The following is a 20,342-nucleotide window of genomic DNA, read 5'->3' as shown; positions in this document are numbered from 1 at the left end:
TGAACTACAGCTGACCAGCCAAACATTTTCCCAGCACGCACCAAGTATCACAGCTACCCTACTATGCAGTTTTTTCTACTTAAAAAGAAGTTAATTAAATTCAGTTTCCCTGTTTATTGCTAGGGGGAAAAAAAAAACCAACACTGAAATAGAAATACAGATAAAAGTGCCTCTATTTCCTACAAGCAAACGCTATTCCTAGGAAAGTGGAGGCCAGGGTTCAACCCCAACTGCTGAAGCATCTTTATGATCCTGTGGTCTGGTGCTGCCTTTGTGGCTATGCTCGTTTGGGAGCTGTTTCCATGACAACTTCACTCTTTTAACATTATCCTTGTACTTCGTACTTACTGTGGTTCTTCTGCTTCCTCCACAGTTGGTTTCTGAGGATTCCACAAGTTATTTTTGGGAGTGGTATGAAATATAATTTTCATGTTTAACCTGATGTTTCCTGCTAAGTATTCTCATTAATTCTGTGTTATTTTGTGTACTAGCTAAGCACAATTCCCATCCTGATTGCACATGCTTTGTGCCACTGAAATTACAATACTTATATTCATCTTTGAAAAGTACATGGGCTGAACTGGCAAGTATGTGCAGAATAACTGAAACAATTCTTTAGAGTAAACTTAACAGAGAAGAGGATCTCAGATTTCGGCATAATTCTTATTTAAGCAAATACATTTAAAACACAGGATGAAAAATAAGAAAAAAATTGCTAAATACTGGCCAGAAGAAAACAGCTATGCTGTTCTATAATAACACATCTTATTTTCCCTTCTCTTGCTGCGTGATGGCTTCCATAAAAGCAACAGGGAAAACCAGCTGATGATATTGGGAAAACATTTGCAACTAAAGCATTAGGTGGTGTCAGAGGTGTAAGTGCAAAGGAGTGGTATTTTCCCCCTAAATTCAGTTATAATAACTGTACAACCTGCTTGCTAAAGCAGCATTAAAACACATAATATTGCATTACAATCAACTCCTAAACTTGAGAAGGGGGAGGTGTGACAAATTGAGATTTATCCCTGCAGGGTTAAGCTGCTTTGCCAGTATCTTTCCCCTGCAGAGGACACTAACAGTTGCTGGCAGAGGTTCTCAGTTTTATCCAGCAACAGACAATGTCAGCTCCAAACTAATTTAAAACTTCCCAGGAAAGACAGTAACACAGTGGATCTTCATCTTGGATTACAAACATCCTGCAATTATTTATTTGGTTTTGTGCTATTAGGAAAAAAAAAAAAAAAGCTTAATGCTTACTAATTTATTTTAGTGACTACAGCTTAAAAATCAGTCTATTCTAGTAATAAACACACCTTTATTCCAAATAACCTAATTAACATTGCTTCCAAGAAACAATGTTATCAAGAAATAATTTTTAATCAAACCATAATTACTAACTTTGTCTTAATTCTACTGAACAGCTAAACAACAAGTCAGAGTTGAAGCTGTGTACAGACTGTTGTTTTTATCAGAAAATTATCCCACTGACAGGTGGAGAATTTTATGATTTGCTTTTCATAATTTTATTATTTGTCTGAACATAGAATTTAAGAAACCTCCGATTCCTTCACCTGAGGATTCTGTTAGAATCTTGCTTCTAATCATTTAACATCTGTAACAAGCTTTAGCTCACTGGAGCCCAGAGCCAGCGTTACTCCTGCTAACCCCCTTTCCCAGGGAGACGTTTGGAGCTGTTAAAGCTCACTCTGGAGCCTTCTGCAGACAGAGACACCACCGAGTCTTTTGGCTGCACGTAGCACAAAGTCATTTTGTTTACTCGCACTTTGCAGAGTAGTGTACGTCCACAGATGTACGAGTACCAGTCTAGTACACTCCTTTGTTCTTTTCCTTGCCTTTTTTTTTTTTTTTTTTTAAATAGAGTGGCTTGGTCAACCCACAGCTCCTTGGAGTTAAGTTACAAAACAAAACTGAGATCTGCTTTGCCCAGAGCTTTTCAGCCAGATCAGATGCAAGACGGCTACAGCTGTTTGCTGACCCAGCACAGCCATTCATTATAACAAAACAAGAAAAAAAGCAGTACATCTGACTTGAGCATGGAAAATTCTGTCCTTCCTAACTGGGTATGAACAAGTCAACAAAATAATAAAGAAAGAAAAATGACAATTTCTTTGGACTTTTTAAGAACCCTTCAACAAAGGCCTTCTGACATGTTACTAGGGAAACTACATAACCATAGAAATGCAATGTGGAATAGTCATTAAGTTAAAAAAACTTGCTGTCCAAAAAGTAAAGAATATTATTAAAAACTCTACATTTCATATAGTAGAAGGAAGGCATTAAAAGACCTGCACTAAGACAATTTATTTTATATATTTATTGCAGAAGAGGACGGCCTATAAAAGATGTAACTTAACTATCATTTAAAGTGTAAACATCTTACTAGCTCAAATATATGGGCAATTTGAGAAAAGGTTCTGTATAATTTGATACTGCAATGTGAGCCATATTCAAATCTCCCAATAAGCACAGCTAAATAGCCAGAGGGGAAAGATTAAATTAAGAGATGAAGTGTCATCACCCCTTTTCATTCTTTGTCCTCCTAAAATGAACAACAAATGCAGTATACTTCATATATTTTAAGATAAAAATATAAACTATATATGCAGTTTAAGACTCAGTGTTTTATAAAGAGATACAGTTGTAGCAGAGGGAAAGGAAATGAGACTACATCAATACCACACTGAAACTGGCAACAGCTCTTGCAAAACTATCAAAGCACATATTCTGTTGCTTCATGCATACTCTAGTCTGTTAAAATGAAACTTCCTCTACTTCTGAAGGAGTAAAAGCAAGAAGTAGAGTAGATTTAGAAAGTTTTAACTAAAAAAGCTGTACATCATCATCCCTCACTTTTAAGTAAAATTGTTACAGAAACTAATTCATATTCTATTTATGGTATTGATATTTTTTTTTTTAAATAAATTTTAGAATTCTAGAGGGGAGTCATTGGTGCCTTACATACACACCTCTAAGGCAATCTAACAGAAACCAACTGCAAAGACAGCAACAACAACAAAAAAATCAATAGAGTTAAGCTGGTGTCATTCAGTGCTCTGCAATGTAAACAAGTTATTTTCAAGTCAGTCCTACCAAGATAAACTTTATTAATTATAAAATTCCCTCTGCTGGTATATGCTATTTAATGCTGGTACAGCCTATGACTTGCAAGTAGTTTCTCCTTTGTTGTTAATCCTGACCCTAAAGTTACACAGCACCTCACAAGCACAAAATGAAATTTCAAAAGGTGCCTCACACAGTTTAGATGAGCTGGCTACCTTTGTGCTGCAAAAATGAGATCTCAAGAGATGAGAAAGAGCCATCTCAATAAACATTTGGTATTTCTTGACAACTGGCTATTCAAGTACCACAAAAATAGCATCCTGGGTTCTGTAAATGAACTTCATTCATATTCAGCACAGTAGTGGAATATGCTGCTTCTGATGCTGCCTTTCAGATTAACTGTTCGGTTTGTTGGTGTTTTTTTAATTGTTGAATTTAAACAGCTAACCAATTATGAAAACCGACTACTCTGAGAAACTATATGAATGCAAATCCTATTACTTAACAGCAGATTTCAAAGGGAATTTTAATTTAGAAGCATGCTGCTGATGATGATATTTTTCAAATTCTCATGTTCTATGCACTTGCTGTTTGACATTTTACTGATTAGTGTAATTTGTTCAGAATTTACCTAGAATGCTACTGATAAACACAAACAGCCATGGGAATAATTGCATTACTTGATAAAATTATTTTTTAAAAAAATCCAGATAAACAAATAAAGACAAAATTCTTCAAAGCTCAAATTTCCTTGCAAAATTTCTTTGCAAAGCTCAATGCAAAAAATACACAAAAGAAAACCAAGTGCTATACCCAGACACTTGCAACTAACAAACTTTTATCAATACAAGGTTTTCATGTAATGTTGGAACATTGTTCTTCCTCTGACAGAACTGTTGAGAGTCATGGTAACACTAAGCAGTTAGACACACAAGATGTTCAGGAGGAAGCACTGCTCTTGCCTCCCAACAGGATGGCAATGCTACTTTCAATGGAGTTGTAGAAGCTTTATTTCGCCCATGTCCCCAAGATGTGACGTTGCACGGCTCTTAGGAGGAAATCTGCTGAGGGAAAACTACTTCGTCTCTTTATTCTTCTTCTCCCTCTCTCTCATGTTTATTTTTTTAATTTATTATTAGGATGAAAGCTTTTTGAAGCAGAGGACTATGTCTTGTTGTGTATTTGTACAGAGAGAGGGAATGAAGAATTCCATTCCTTTTGGAAAATTATCAAAGCCACTTTTTGCTTCAAAACACCCTACTCACTCTGAAATTCAATTCGGTTTCTGTACTTTCCTCATACAAGGTAGATTTAGTGCCAAATAAGAAGTATTACAAGATTTTCAATCTTTTCTAGCAATTATTGAGCACACCTAAAGTAGAAAAGAGAATCACCACCTGAACTAAAACTGGGATCATAGGCTTATAGTTAATTTGCAGTTAAAGATATGCCTACATAACAAAATTCACCTAGCATGGGTATCAGTGGTGCTAAGGGACAGAACCACTGGCTGATAAAAACACCAACAGCATTTACCACAAGTACCTTTTTATTAGTAGTTGCTAAGAGCAAATGGTTCCTACAACAGGAGCAAGTCTGTTTTTTCTTTTGTCCTGACAAAAAGCATTCATCTGACACACCGTAACAACTTCAGAATATTGCTATGCCACTCTTTTACAGCTATTGAAGCCAATGCTGACGCTGTCCTGGCCATTTTCCCTTACATTAGCAGTGTCACTTGTCTGGCCCTCTCGTGAGCTGGTCTGGGCAGCCAAGAAGATTACATGGACAATCAGCTTTTGCGTGGCTTAGTTCGTTGAACCAGATCAACATGGGGCTGGCAAGCACCAGGCCTGTCACAAGGAAGATGTGGGAAGGTGAATACACTGTCAGAACCCTGCCTGCATTGACCTGCATCATCGGAAACTGTTGTGGAAAACAGTAGGTAAGACCCTGACACTCATCATTTGAATGTCACTTCTGTACTTACTAAAATGCACGACTTTGGACAGCAGTGTGTTGTTGACTGTTTCACTTAGTAAATATCACAGATCCACACAGTTTTACTGCTTTTCAGGGATTCAAAAGAATCTTCTTCATATTGCGCTGGCTCAAAAGTGAGGTCCTATGTCAGGCCACTAAAAGCCACAAATTTACAACAGCACCAATAAACACTGAAAAAGGCACCACAAATAGTAGAGGAAACAAATCTGTACACGAGCTCACTTTTATATTTCACTTCTAAGTGCTAGGGGCAGTATGTGGGTTTTTTGTTTGTTTTTATTCAAATGTAACATGCAAAATCAATAACCAAATTACTGGGTTCCTAAGCTGGCCAGAACACCTATGTTTGCTACCAAGAGACAGTTTGAAATTCTTGATGCAGCCAAGAGCAAAGGATACATTTTCAGAAACACTTGACAGTATTGTTTAAATGGTGATTTTTAAGCTTTCACACTTCCCAGCTCAGAGATGAAAAATAGCAGACAGGTTACCTATAAACTTGGTTAGTACATCTCCATTAATAGCAAAAACTAGTTGGAAAGGGTGAAAGAGTAAAAAAGCTTGGCTTAACTCTGAGAGTATCCATTTCTCCACATTACTGGGATGGTTTGAGTTTGTTTTGGGGATAATTCCTGTTCAAACTCTTCTGACCACATTTTCCCACGATGATCACAGCTTATGGTGTGCTATAGCTGCACAGACCTGTGCTTCTGACCCTTGACTATCCAGCAATAAAAACCAGGACTGTTTGCCTGGATGGTGAACTGAAAGACTTGTGACATCCACAGAAGTTAAGCAAGCAAGAGAATGAGAAGGAAAATCAAAATTATTAAAGGGTCAAGCAGTTGTCTCATAAAAAGCAGACTAAAAAGGTTGGACTTCTTCAATTCAAACAGGAAAAGTTGAAGGTGGGGCAGGAACATGACTGAACTTTACAAAATAAAAAAGGCAGCATATGAATTGAATAAATTGAGACAATGGCTGTGAAGGAGATGAGGGTTTACTGCAACATTCTAATTTTTGCTGAAGCACTCAATTAACATTTCTCCATTAAGGTTTTGCTGCCTTTTGATTACAAAAGTATTCATTCTTTTCCTTTTCACTATTTAGAAATACAGTGAAAAGTTTTCTTCTATAATGCAAAATCTAGATGTGTTAGAGAAAAGCTTTGTTTTTACAGCATAAATCTGTTTCAAGAGAACCATTACCTACAAGATAAAGAAAGAATAAAATCCTGTGCAAAAAGTGTTGCCAAGTTATTACAGTATCATTAACAAAGTTACAGTAACTTTCCTAAGAATACTTTCTGAATCATAGCCCTGACTAAACATTTCTAGAGACAAAACCCAGTTCCTTAAAGTCCTCCTTAAACAAGGAAGTCTCAGATCTAAAATGCCATTCAAAGAGATATGAAGAAGCAAAGGGACAGTCTTCCCCCAACTCATTACCAAGTTAGATGGATTAAAACCCAATTCTGCCTTAGGATGGGGATTCACCATTGCATCCATACCAAGTAAACCAATTGTCATCTATGCACAATTTCAGTTCTGGGGTAATGGTTCCCCCCAAAAATACTTCACTTTCTGTTCACCCACCCATTTTCAATAATTGCAAAAATGCAACTTCAGAAAAATTCTTCCTGAAAATAATAAAGTTTCTTTATTCACAATGGCATCCTTTGTTTTCAAATTTTCTGAAACAACAGACTAATTTTCAAGATGGGCACTTGAAGGTAACAGTCAGTCCTCCACAGTAAGGAGAGATTAAGCACATTTTAAACATTAACCAATAAATTGATTTTACTATTGTAGAACGATCTTACTTTTTCACTTCTTCATGTTTTTCTCTACAGAAAATTAAATGAAATTTAAAAATCGTATCATAGAATAGCATGCCTCAGGTAGTCAGAATATTCTTAAAGCTACACGTCGGGTGGAACTTGATTCAAGTATGAGTCTAGGTTTGAACAATTTCTTGCTCTAGGCTATAGGTAATTACCTAATTAGAAAATGGCTAAAAAATATAAACATGGCAAGGTAGAGGGAAAATACTTTTAGCTTCCAAATCACCATTCATGCTTAGCTGTCTTACATTAACCTCTCTATATATACACATGAAATCCTACAAAATACTGAAAAATCCAGTCTTAATCCAAAACAGTAAAAAAAACCCCAAAACAATGACAAATCGATAACTTTAATATTGTAACTTGCTTTTACATACATTGAGAACTCCTTCAAGAAACACTATATCCTCCTAAAACCAAATATGGTAGTTTAAGCAGGTGAATTAAATATTAAAAGAATCTTACATTACCCTTTTATTGCTTTTTTTTTTTTTTGCTTTAGGTAAATCTTCTGCTGCATATACTTCAGTTGGTTTGTATCATGAACATAGAGTTTATTCAACAGAAAATCTGAAATGCCAGTGGAAAATTAACATTTACAGTAAAGCCTTCATTTTTTGTTGAAGTATGAATACCATTACGAAGTGGTTTGAGGTAGCCTACTAGCTTTTATTGAGTATTACTTAGACAATTTTTATTGCCTGACATCCTTCAAACATATTCCACAAGTACTGGGTCTTCTTTCTCTCTAAAAAAATTTCCTTCCCATTTGTGAGTGGAGAAACTGTGTTTCCACATGACATATTTGAGATACATCTGAGACTTTAAATTTCTTTCAAGCATTCCATACTGTAATTATGTTATAAAATCATTAAAAATTAATTAGAGGCTGTATTTTATATGTTTTTGGAGAAAAATTATAAAACATCACTCTTTAGTCTATGCTATTAATTCAATCTGCTTTCTGTGCAATTAATTCAGTCTGCTTTGTTTTCTAACTGCAAATTTCATGGCTTTTCCATCACTAAACATGGAAAACTGGAACAATCCAAACAGTATCAAAAGAAAAGATAGCACAAGCATTGTATTTGAGTAATTTGGCAGCTACTGTAACATAAGACAATAGGCAAAAGAGGTGAGACACTATGAATCTGTCAACTCTGTGTTTAATCTGAATATAGTTAAAGGTTATTGAGGGAGCACAAAGAAGCAAAGGCTGAAAAAGTGTTTATATATGACACATCAGCCACCAGGGTCTCAAGGAATGTATTTAAAATCTCAAATCAGAGAGTTTAATTACAGACTCCTCTTGAACACAGACGCAACTGTCATTGAAGGAGAATGATGTTTACAATCTTAGGAGATTCTCAAAACGTGGGTCACAGCCCACGAAACATGGAATTCATAAGTGCATTCAATTTAAACAGCGACAAAATTGGTCAAAACTGGAATTTGAGTGGTCACCAAAAGAAACTTTTCAACTACTGCTCTGCAACACTGGCGCATTGTCCTTTACTACTTGGAGGATTGTAGTTCTGGAGGACCCTGCCAACGATTAAAGGTTTAACCATATTGTCTACAAAACCGTTAACAACCTCCCAAAAAACCAACAAAAACCCCAAAAAACCCATACCAGAATTATTTAGTTAAATGGACTGCATGTGAGGATAGAGGAATTATTTCACTAAGTTAGAACAGCTTAAAGAAGCTTCATTCTGCAATCTATTTGACATGAAAGTCACACTTAGCTTACCCCTGAAATCTGAAGTTTTACTCTCCAGAAACCAGTCCAAACAGTTACACAGTTAGCTAAGAAATATGATAGATCAGATGACATGAAAAAAAAACCAAAAGGGAACTTAATAAACATGAATAAAATCAAATAATTATTTACTTAGCGTTTTAAAACAGTTTACATAACTATGCTCACACCTTGGAAAAGATGACTGCCTTACCAAAGACTGATCATAAGCATTCTATAATTATCCTCCACAAACTTGCCTGCAGTTTTAATTCCAAATGCAACAGAGAGACAATATATTACTCATAAGTTAAGTATTGTGATGCTGATTTTAAGCCAAGCGATGCAAATATGTCCAAAAAGTGAGACACACATGTGCTATGTGCCTTTCAAATATTTCCCTGCTACAGACAAAAAGGAAAGGTAAGTAACAAGTAGCCATTCAAGTCAAGAAAGTTATCTCAATCTACAATTTACAGATGACTTTCTGGCATTACCATTTCCCCAGAAAACTTACTGGAGTGACAATAGGTGTAAAGAGTTCTGTAAAGCTTCCCCTTGACAGATTTCCCAGAGTTTAAAACAGTGATACTGCCTTTTCCTTATCTGGTATCTTCTAATCAGGCTAAAACTGCAACAGTGTGAAAATAAAGATAACATTGTAGGGCAAGTCACCAAGCCTTCTATGAACTGTCATGCATCTCTTCTCATCATTCACAGCAGCCCTAGAATACCCAGGCTACTCTTAGAGATTACTGTTCATAGCAAGCTTTAGGTAAAGTTTTAGCTCCATTTTACTTAGACTAAGTATTTAAAATTTACTATTGGTACCTTATACATTAGTCTCTTGAGAGTAAATCAACTCTCCTGTCTCCTCTATCTACTAATGCCTCAATGGCTAAACAAAGCAACGTAGCACTTAAGAGAATCTTATTAATTCAGATCTCCTGAGGGCAACTGCACTATTTTACCGCTCCAGTTTAATGAGGGGTCAACTTATATAGTCAATTATGAATGAAAATAAATTAGAAGAAAACATATTTGGTATAGCAAACAATTTTAAACAAAATTGCCAAGAGTTCTGCACCACTGATTCATTCTTCTGTATTGAACTTCAACTTAGGACATTTTCACCTGCTATTTATTTCCAGGTCTGGGCTCATGGCAGAGTCACACATGAAACTTGTTTGTGAAACACCATGTTTGACTGGAAACTTTCAAATATGAATTTATCTTCCAGCTAGTACCAAACATATAGGACTTCAGACAAACTCAAGCAACATCCTTCCACGGGGAACTATATCATTCGTGTAGGAATGTCTGCAAAGTTTCAACAGCTCTACCAAATTCTTCTAAAGAATTAATGGAACTAATGACACCACATAAGCAAAAAGATAGAGAGTAGAGAAAACAAAGCCTATCTGTGTTTCAAGCTTAGATATTAAGTAACTGGTCAAAATCTGTTCCTGTGAGTCCTAGGTTACAGATGTAAAAGATATCCACCCTAGGAAGCAGAATGATACATTATTATCATCTGGATAACTTCAAGTTGTAATATCCAAATGTAGGAATTTAGAACAATGTGCTGTAAGATGAAAGAAACTAGAAAGTATAAATTCTCCTTGCTCTGCCCTTATTTTGTTTATAGGTCAGACTAATTAATACATTTTCTAGAATTAGAAAATAAGTTATGATGTTAGTGGTGCACAAAAAAGTACTTCTAAGCAGCTACCAGCAGTCAGTTCATATTTTAACATTAAAAGGAGTTAAGAACACATAATCATTAAATTATAATTGGTCCAGTCTTATTAAATCACTACTTAAAAATTCTATTTGTTTCTACCTGTTGTAGATGACATTAAGGCAAAACCAAGCTGCCCTGTATGTCATATAGGTACATTATAGATAAGATGGTTTCAAATACAGATACAAAAGCTTAACTTAAATGAAGCAACACCATTGGATTATTTGACGTGAAGAAACACTATTGTCAAAAGTCCACTATCACCAGCCAGGGATGAGCTGGTACTGGCCAAGACTGCCAATAGAAGTAAATAGGAACACTTCATGTAGTTATAATTTTCAGAAGATAATGCAATTGGGTAATGCTGTTCACCATGATTATGGTTATCAGCTTGCACAAAATTTCTTCTCTGAACCTTAAGAAAAACCAGATTTCATTAATGATGTTTATCTGTGGCAAGAAAGAGCATCACATCAGGCATTTGAAAGGTCTATTTTCACATCATCTGAACATTTACTACTGGGAATTTAGAAAGTAGTTTAAAGCTGATGAAAGTCATTAACACACTGATTTACCTTAGAGCTATGTTTACTATGTGCACAGAACTGAGATTTGACACAATAGAGTACTAGAACACACAATACAGCAACATGATATAATAATGTAACTACTTTCTAAAGCAAACTGATTATAATTACAATAAGAGCCCACATTTTTTTCAGGGCAAGTAACCTGATCAAATCAAGAGCAGTTTCAAACTGTCCCTCTTTTGTTTTTAGGGTTTTTTTGTGTCTGACTGCCAAATGTCAATGTTGAAATCAGCCTCCAATACTAATATTATGCGTCTCCAGTGTCTGTCAGAACTCTAGCAGTCCACTCATTTATTCTAAATAGTCCATGAAAAGCACATAAAAAAGACTGGAAAAAAATTCTACCATCAGGAAACTCAAAATTCTCTACAAGGGCCATCACCTGACACTGAAGTACTGCAAGGATCTATAAATTGTGAAAGGACAGAAAAGCACACCATTATTCATTAGCCAAGAGCAAAAAGAAAACAGCCTAAAAGTGGCCTCTTTGAAGAGGCTGACAAGGGCCAGAATGAAAAGTCCTGCACGGCCATAAACCTTTGCCATCAGTAATCTGCAATTACAGAGCTCCTCTGATCACAAGAGACTTGCAACAGCAGTTGAAACACTCAGAGTATTTCTAAACATTACTTAGAAGTCCGTGAATACAAATGTATGAATTGTCAGAACTCAAAAAGCCTTAGAACGCTGGAACAAACAGCTTCAAAGGAAATAAGCTCTTCTAGAAATTTGGCTAAGGTACTAAAAAAAATAAGCAAGATCCTTGTACTTGATTGCAAAGAAGAGGAATGAATCACAAGTTTTCAAGGCCCTTAAGACTTCCATACACAAAATTAATTATCACTGGACAGCATTTTTAAGTAAATAATTTAATCAGCAAGGCTTCCCAGTACTGTCAGAATCATTGAGAGTTGTTTTTGAGGTTTTATTTAAATATCTGGCACTTTGGTCAGAAGATCAGTTACACAACTAAACCAATTACTCCTCTATGGGGAATCATAGCATGTAACCAATCTAACCTACTTATTAGAAATTCCAAGTATACAAAGACTGATGTATATGGCAATTCCATTTTAACATACATCTGCCAAAACCCTGTCACACACAGATCCTGAGATCTTAAACAAAGGCAAATGTAGTTTTGGCAAATGTAACTGACACTAGGGTGATGGGGGGGGTTGGCAAATAAAACAAAACCCATTACACAAAATGAAAACCCCAATCCCCACACTTCCATTACCTAAAGACAAAGTCTTCAAGCTTTCTTGAGAGCTTTATTCTAGCTTATAGTTTTGAATTCAAAATTTGAGAAGGAATTGAATGTCTATTCCTGCAGCTTCTCATTTGAGGTGTATATCCATAAAATAACAACCTTACACACCTTTCCTGCTTTCTAAAGTTTCTTGGGAAGCACTTTCAGATGCAGGAACACAAGTACAGTTTGTATCTGTGTGTAAGCCTCCTTCTCAAACTAGATGGAAGCAAAAAGAATGTTGATGAACACATGCAGTAACCTACTTCTTTTTTTTAAATTGGAGAGTTTTTTCCAGGAATACTGCCTTTTAATTCTCATAAGGGCCAACTTCAACAAGTTGACCCGTTTAACCATGTGTAATTCTGCCTACAATCAATTTCAACAGTGAACTCTGTCCTTTCACAGTCAGAAATAAATCTTGAAGAGAAAAACGACATCCAAGTGGAAAACATTCTCCTGTTTGTGTACAGAGTACACTGAAATACAAGATTTACCAGCTGCCTTGCTCAGACACCTTCCTCTACTATTATTGCTAACGCAGACATGCCTACAGATAAAGAAGTGAGAAGAGGTTTCAGGATGGGAGGGGAAATGCACGTCGGGGAAGAGGAAAAAACACATTTAGTATTGTATCTGAGGCATATATTCAGAAAATGGGAATCAAAACTCCATTATGAAGCTCAAATTAAAACTTTAATACGCTGCAAACGCCATTAGAGACGTTATGTTTTTGTGGTGAGCAGGCTTTATGATAGAGCAACTTCAGACATATTCCCAGCCATTTTAACAAAAAAGCCAAAACTCTAATCTTCTAAAATGACATGAGAACCACCATCTAGACTGTGTACTACACCAGCATCTAAATAAGCTAGATGTTCTTAATATAGAACATTGACACAAATTCCTTGGGCAAAATGACCCCCCACCTAACATTCTGAACTGACTGTGGCACTTCTGCTCACAAACAGGTGACACCACCACAGTACAATAGAACCTAAAATAATTACTACCAAAAATAGCACAAATTTCACGAGTACCCAGATTTCATAAACTCTCAAATGCAGTACTCTAAATATAAACGTTTCTTGACCGAATTAGCTCTTAGAAACACTGTAAATGCCATCCTCTCATGCTATTTTTTCCTAGTCTCCAGAACCTGCCCCAGAGTTTCAATTCATGTCAGTTCCCAATTCTCTCATGCTTATCGACCAGGATGTTTTTTCCACGCTATCCCTAAACCAAACATGGAGCATTAAACACCCTTTTAGAAAGAGGCAACGTGGCTGAAGATTTGCCAGAACGCTGAAGTCTTGTCAAACACTACCAGGGTTGTATCTATGTCACTGCAGTCTACTCGGCTTGATAAATTCTAGATAAGCATCCTTAAAAACCCCTACTTGTACCAGTACACTTAAAGATTGAAAGAGCAAACAACTGAGAGAAGTTAGGAGATCTAACACATGAATTCTGCCACACAGGGAGAGCAAAGAGAACACAGCTATTTAATTCAACTCCACATGGAGCAAGATGGGAGAATGCCCATTAAAGCGACGACAGCCTGGCTCTGTACACTACACATGAAGCACAGGAGTCAATTTTACTGTTCATGGGCTTCCTTCCGTACAGGGGGGGAAAAAAAAAAAGTATTAACTTCAGATCTAAGAAAATGCAGTCTTTGTAAGGTTAGGAGACATACTGTACACGAGTCCCAAAAAAACCCAAAACACAGAAGTGAGCAATCCAGCAGCGGGCAGGGTGGAGCAGAAGGCGGGACAATGACCTAATAGGTCTTTTCTATCTTTAGTTTCACGAGGCTTCGTGGCCAAGAGGCGCCGGGATCCCCCCTCTGCCTCCGGCCGCGTCCCCCCGCAGCGCTCAGCGCCCCAGCCAAGTTCTCCCGAACTCGCCGCTGCCAGCAGGAACGCCGAGGTGAGGGAGCCGGCAGACAGGAGCCCGAGGCAGCGCTGCAGGCAGAAGCAACGCTCCGAGTCACTTCTCAGCTATGAGCAACACAAGCGACCCGCGCTGCCCGCCCTTACCTTGAACACTTTACCGAAAGCACCATCTCCCAGCTCTCCTATGATTTCCCAGAACTCCTCAGGGTTCAAATCCCTCTTGACGTGCTCGTATTGTTTCTTCTTCTTCTCGCCGCCCAGCTTGAAGATCTTACGAAAGTTGAAGAAGGACATTTTCGCTGCCCCCGAGGGATGGGGCGGGCGGCGGTGCCCCCAGAGCCCGCGGGGACCACCCGGCGCGGGCGGTGATGCAGGGCGCGATTCCCACGCGGAGACCGAAGTCTTGGCGTCGCCCGGGAAGCACCGCCACCGCCGGGCGCTGCGGGGAGACAACACCCCGCGATGCCCCGTACGGGGCCGGGCTCGGCGCTGCTCTGCCCGATGCGGTCGGCGGACCCTACTCGGCCGGGCCGGTCACCATCGCGGCAGCAACAAGTGCCGGGCTCCCTCCTCGGGACGGGCGGCGGCGGAGCCGGAGGAGGGGTCACGGCTCCGCTGGGCGGGGGCAGCTACTGCGCGCCGGGCAGCGGGGAGCGGTCACGTCCCGCCCCGCAGGACGGGAAGGATGCAGGGAGGGGCGGGGGCTGCCCCGCTCCAGGCTCCCGGCCGGTGTCCTCTCGGAGCGGCGTCCCGGCGTGGCACAGCGGCGGAAAATGACGCTTCGCTGCCGGCCTCTCTCCCACTCGCTCGCTCCCTCGTCCTGTCGCGAAGCGGGGCCCGGACGGCTCCGCTTCCTGCGGGGCGGCACCGGCGGCACCTCCGCCCCCTCCGCCCTCGCTCCCGCCCGCCGCCGGCGCGTGCGCGCGCCCCGCGCTCCCGCCCCTCTTCCCGCGCTCCCGGAACCGCCTCGCGCCCCTTGCGCCCCTCCCGCCGCTCCGCCACCGGCGCACGCGCAGCAGCGCGCGCCCCCGCCGCTCCCCCTTTTCCCCGGCGCGTGCGCACGCGCCGCACCGGCAGCACGCGCGCGGCCCTCCCTCGCCAACGGCTCGGGCCCGGCACTGGCGGCGGGAAGAGGCGGGGCTTGCTCTGCCCACGTGATGCGGCGGCGGCGGCGCCAGCCAATAGGAGCGCGCGCAGGCTCCGGGCGGGTAAGTCGGTGTCGGGCTCAAGATGGAGGGGGCGCCTCCTCCCCCCCCCAACCCCCCCGTACCTCAGAGTAGGACGGCAGCGCTGGCGTGGGGATCGTGTGCTCGTCCCTCCCTCTGTCCTGTTTCCTTTTAGTCCGCTGTGTGCCGTTACGGGAGGGGCGTGTGGCAGAGGGACCCTTTATCCTCTGATCCCGGAGGACACCCCGCGCCTGTCTCCCTGCCGCTCTTCTGTCCCGTGTAGGGAGGGTGTCACCAGCTCTGTGGCAGAGGTGATGTTCCCTAGGCAGGGGGGACAGCTTCCTCTCAGTGCTGGCTGGGTGAGGGGCTCCCTCTGTGTGTCAGGAGCGCTGTGTGGGCAGGTAGTGCCTTCTCGGGGGCTTGGGCTTGGACGTGGTGCTCTGAGGAAGGTGTTGATAGCAAACGTTGGAAGACTTTTTCTTTTGTTTGCGGTCCAGTGCTGTCCCTAGACCTGCTACTGGTTTATCTTCTGTCATGGCAGGATGTGATGTTCTTGTGCTGCCCGTTTGGTATCTTCGGCATCTTATTTAATCACTGGAACAGGCTTGAATTTCCTTATCTCACAACCTTCTCTCCCCGCAAGTGATTCCTTCCTCACCCTGAAATATAATTGTATTTTAATAGTTGTGTTGTGTACATGCCACCAAAAGTGAGTTGTTTCCTCACTTGAAAGCAAGAGGCTTTCTTGTTGCCTGGATTAGGGGCAATTAGCAGACATGGGGACAGAGTTCGGGCTGTGACAGGCAAGAAGTCGATCCAGCAGCTGAGGCGATGCTGAGACCTCAGGGACATCTGACGGTGAGACAAACACCCAGGAAAAATCGTGTAATACCGTATCCTCGTATGAACCTGAGTGCCTGCAATTGCCATTAACTTAAGCTGCATGATGAGTTTCTAAAGACCAAGCCTCTGGTGTGCATCATTCCTCAGACCATTTTACTAGCGTGACAATAATTTGCTATATAAGAAGGGTAGTCCGTGTGTAAATGCAGTAATAATAATGCGGCATTGAGATGCCCCTGACACAAAGCGTTTATGAATCAAACAACAGTGTTCTGTCATGAGTCAATTTCTTTAAACTGGATAGAATCAGTTTCAAGGGCAGTCCCACCCTATGAATAGAGAATCTTTCAAGTACTCTTGTGAAACGGATTTGTTGTAATAATCAGCGTTTGTTTTTCAAAAATGATATTGGCGTTTTTGTGTTCCCTGTACTGACAGCTTGGCCACAAAAGGTAAAATTGTTAAGTAGGGTGTTGAAACCAAGACTGTTTATGTGTATGAGGGCAAAATCAGGTAACAACAGCAATCCTAAGGAGCTGTTTTCTGTGATCTGGCTCCCTGGCTCCACTTACTAATTTCATGTGCACGTTTCATTGAGATAGTTTGGATTAAATACAATAATATCTTCTGATATCTTACTTTTTGAAGTTCAATTTCTTTTTCCTCTCCATTTTTTTTTGCCCGTTCAAGTGGGATGATAGCTTTGATTTGCATGTTAAAATATAATGATGGCTTAAATATTAATTTTTGTTAATATTTTTATTTGAATATTTTTGTTTTAACTTGCTTTTTCTTGGATAAAAAGTGCTTTGGGACTAATTTCTGTAGGTTTATTTAAACTGACTGGTTGATAGAGGATGAGAGAAAAAGGGAATCCAAAGCCATGGGATGAATTCCTTGTATTTAGGCAGGATTATCTTTTCTTTAGCCTCAGGGTTAATGGCAGTGGAGCGGGGTGGGGGGGGGGGAGGTGTTTATGTGTGAATGTCAGAGTTTGTAATAACTGGAAGGAAATGCAAAACTAAAAGAAAATTTCATAAGTGATATGTGAAGAAGTGTAGTTGAGCTGGAGACGTTCTGGGCTGGGATAGCAGGGCCTGGTTCTTCCTCAGCTCTGCTGATAAAGGTTGGACTGTGCACAGTTCACACACAGCATCTCTATCACGTGTCAGCTTGCTGCGAACGTGTGTGTGATAAAAGAGGCTCACTCAGAGCAGAACGTTAGTGCCATCCTGCCAACGACTGAATGTTAGCAGGTACTGCATGTGTGTTGCTTTAGACTTGTATAAAGAGAGTCTTCCTGTTCCAGGGAGCTTTTAATTCATATAACATTGAAAATATAAGATGAAAGTCTGGCACAAGAAAGGCGCAATTAATCTAGTGATAAGGTTTTGCTTTTACCTTTTTCTTTCTTGCTCTTTAACAAGTAATTCAAGATAAAACCAGGATATCTGAAAAGGAAAACTGTGACTCCGTCTCATTTTTTCCCTTTTTCTTTCACGCTGGAGTTACAGCCTGCCACTCAATCCTAAAAAGAAACTCTATAAGGTGAAGGTTAAGTGCTAATAGCAAATCCTTCCCAATTTGCTGCAACTTCCTGGTTTGGAGGAGGCTGTATGAAGCCTGGATTTTGTGTGTGTGGTTTTTTTGTTCCTGATAGCAGGATTTTTTAGCGACTGTAAATGTTTCCAGATGGTAAGAGTAAAAAGGTAAAAGAGAATTATATTAAAATTTCTCCTTTAGGAATTTAAAGCAATGCTATTTGAAAATTCATTACTTCTTTTAAATGTCAGAGGAAGATGTTAAAGATGTTAAAGAACTATCTTGGTTGTGCATCAAATAGACTGGCTTAAAATAGCTGTAAGCTCTTTATGACAATCTTTTTCATCTCTTTGTGAATTAGAAGTCTCCTTTATACTTTCTGCTGCTTCGTATCACCATCCTTTCTCATTGACTCAACCTACACTTGCTACTGTTCCTAACTCCCTCTTTAAGTTCTGTTTCTTTTAAACTGCTCCAATTTCTCTTAATTGAAAGTAAACACTTCAGAAATTTAGTTTGAAATATGTTCTTCACAGCATATATTGCCCTTTCACTTCAGTCCTACATTCTGTCTTCAGTTCTTTCAAAATATTTAATGATCTATTTTTATATTGTCTTGACTTTCTGTCCACCCACGTTTTGGCTGATCTCCAAAATTCTTTCTGGTGATTGAGCTCATTGAACTGCTGTAAGGTCACAGGTGGCTTGTTCGTGGTTAAATCTGAAGCATAATTCTTGTTTCATCCATCTTAATCTGTCTGTCACCTTTGGCACTCAACACTGTCCTTTCTGTTTTCTTTAATCGATGTACCCCATGTTTTTATTGATATTTTCCAGTTATGTGGTGGCATTTTTTCATAGGCTCTGTCATTTCTCCTCTGATCTGTTCCTAAAGTTAATGTTTTGTGCTGTATTGAGCTCATTTCAGTTCTAAGCACCAATGGAGCTTCTAGATCACTCTAGTTAACCCAGCACAGGGGATGATCACTGTCCTGGTCCTGCTGGCCACACTGCTTCTGATATTCTGCCACTGGCATTCTTGGCTACTTGGGCAACTTCTGGCTCATGATCAGCTGCTGTTGACCAGTGCCCCCAGGTTCTTTTTCTCTGGGCCACTTTCCAGCCACTCTGTCCCAGCCTGTAGCCCTGCATGGGGCTGTTGTGAGCCAAGTGCAGGACCTGGCACTTCCCCTCATGGAGCCTCACACCACTGGCCTCAGCTCATTGATCCAACCTACCCAGATCCCTCTGCAGAGCCTCCCTGGCCTCCTGCAGATCAACACTCCTACCCAGCTTAGTGTTGTTTGGGAACTTACTGTGGGTCATCTGGTCATAAAAGGAGATCAGGTTGGTCAAGCAGGACCTGCCTTCCCCAAACCCATGTTGGCTGGGCCTGATCCCTTGGTTGAGCTGTACGTGCTACATATACAGCACTCCTAAAGCCTATCTAACAAATGTACCATTGATAGAGCTGTGTCTTAGAGACTTCTCTTTCTGTTATGCAGAACAAAAAAGAGACTTAGTTTTGTACTTGGTATTTTATGAGCCTTTATGATATGAGTAACAGGAATAGTTCAGTCATATATAATATAAACAGAAAAAAATTATAATACCAGAGGCTGGACACTCAAGAGCTTGCCCATATCTGATTAGCCAGAATCAATGCTCAGGCTCCTATCAATAACCTGGATATATAACTATTACGTGGTTTGGGTTTTTTGAATGCCGTACTGCAGGACCAATTAATCTAAGAATTGCCATAGAAACATGTGGCATTTAGAAGCTTCAACATACAAGGGTATTGATGTTTGCAGTAAAAACAACATTGAGAGTTAAAATGTTTAGGAATAGGATTGATGTTATTTTGGCTTCAGAAAAGTCTGTGTGTTTAATCTAAATTGGTCACACTTTTTCAGCAGTCAGTGGGGAAATGTATCTTCACAGGGCGATTCACCTTCCCCATTTTAGATACTTGTCTTTATCACACTATTTAACTGTGTAAGATGAGTTTTCCTGGTAACATATGATGGAAGTTCTTCTTCCTACCTATGGAGACAGTCCTACCACTGCCAGCAGAGCTCTTGGAGTGCAGTTCTCTTGGTGTCAGCAACACTTCTGGGAACGATGACAAAGCAAATACAAAAATTGCCGAATTACCTGAATGTTTCCAAGTAAACCTGTGATGTTTTATTGAATAGGCTTTATCTGAAATTAAATGGCAGGGAAAAAAAGCAATAATATAAATATCAAATTTGAATAAGGATCAGATATTTCAACAAATAGTACAAGAATATTTCTTGGAAACATGGCATGTCAAAAGCATTCAAGTTTTAACATGTTAACTTTATTGAAGCTATAGCAAAAAAGAAATTTTTTTCTTATTGCTTCTAGTTGATGTGCAAGAGAACCCTCTTCAAGACTGATATTCAGAAATAGTCATATATCTTTGTAGGGGAGTGAGAAGCAAACCTCAGATTTAATGGAAAGTGTCAACAACTTGAAACTTACATAGCTGATTCTCTTTGATTAGCTGACTAAGGCAATTAAGAACTTCATATCCTCCTGATAAAGCTTTTCAAGAAGGCTACATGCTTTTTTGGTTTGTATTTAGCTGAAAAAGCTCCTTTTATAGGAA

General features: G+C 39.9%; 2 protein-coding genes across 7 annotated transcripts in view; one reads left to right on the top strand and one right to left on the bottom strand.

Annotated features, from left to right (window-relative positions):
- The window catches only part of SLK (STE20 like kinase), a 48,126-nt gene extending 33,544 nt beyond the window's left edge, over positions 1-14,582 (bottom strand). For all 4 annotated transcript variants that reach the window (XM_042019263.1, XM_042019265.1, XM_042019266.1 and 1 more), the window contains exon 1: positions 14,301-14,582. In XM_042019263.1, coding sequence (XP_041875197.1) covers positions 14,301-14,450 — 150 coding nt within the window. In that variant the 5' untranslated portion in view covers positions 14,451-14,582. The remainder of the gene's footprint in view (positions 1-14,300) is intronic.
- A 649-nt stretch (positions 14,583-15,231) lies between these two features.
- STN1 (STN1 subunit of CST complex) overlaps positions 15,232-20,342 on the top strand; it is a 47,014-nt gene continuing 41,903 nt past the window's right edge. For 2 of the 3 annotated variants that reach the window (XM_042019256.1, XM_042019255.1), the window contains exon 1: positions 15,394-16,180. The gene's annotated coding sequence lies outside the window, so the exon portion shown is untranslated. Of the gene's footprint in view, positions 15,365-15,393; positions 16,181-20,342 lie in introns of those variants that run through there. The other variant, XM_042019254.1, reaches the window with a different exon arrangement.

Source organism: Corvus kubaryi, unplaced genomic scaffold (genome assembly GCF_017639235.1).
Source record: "Corvus kubaryi isolate FWS band 111438036 unplaced genomic scaffold, C.kubaryi_AGA036_p1.0 138, whole genome shotgun sequence".
In the NCBI taxonomy this organism is placed as follows: Eukaryota; Metazoa; Chordata; class Aves; order Passeriformes; family Corvidae; genus Corvus; species Corvus kubaryi.
Note: the sequence above shows the minus strand (reverse complement) of the source record. Positions and strands in the feature narration are given on the sequence as shown.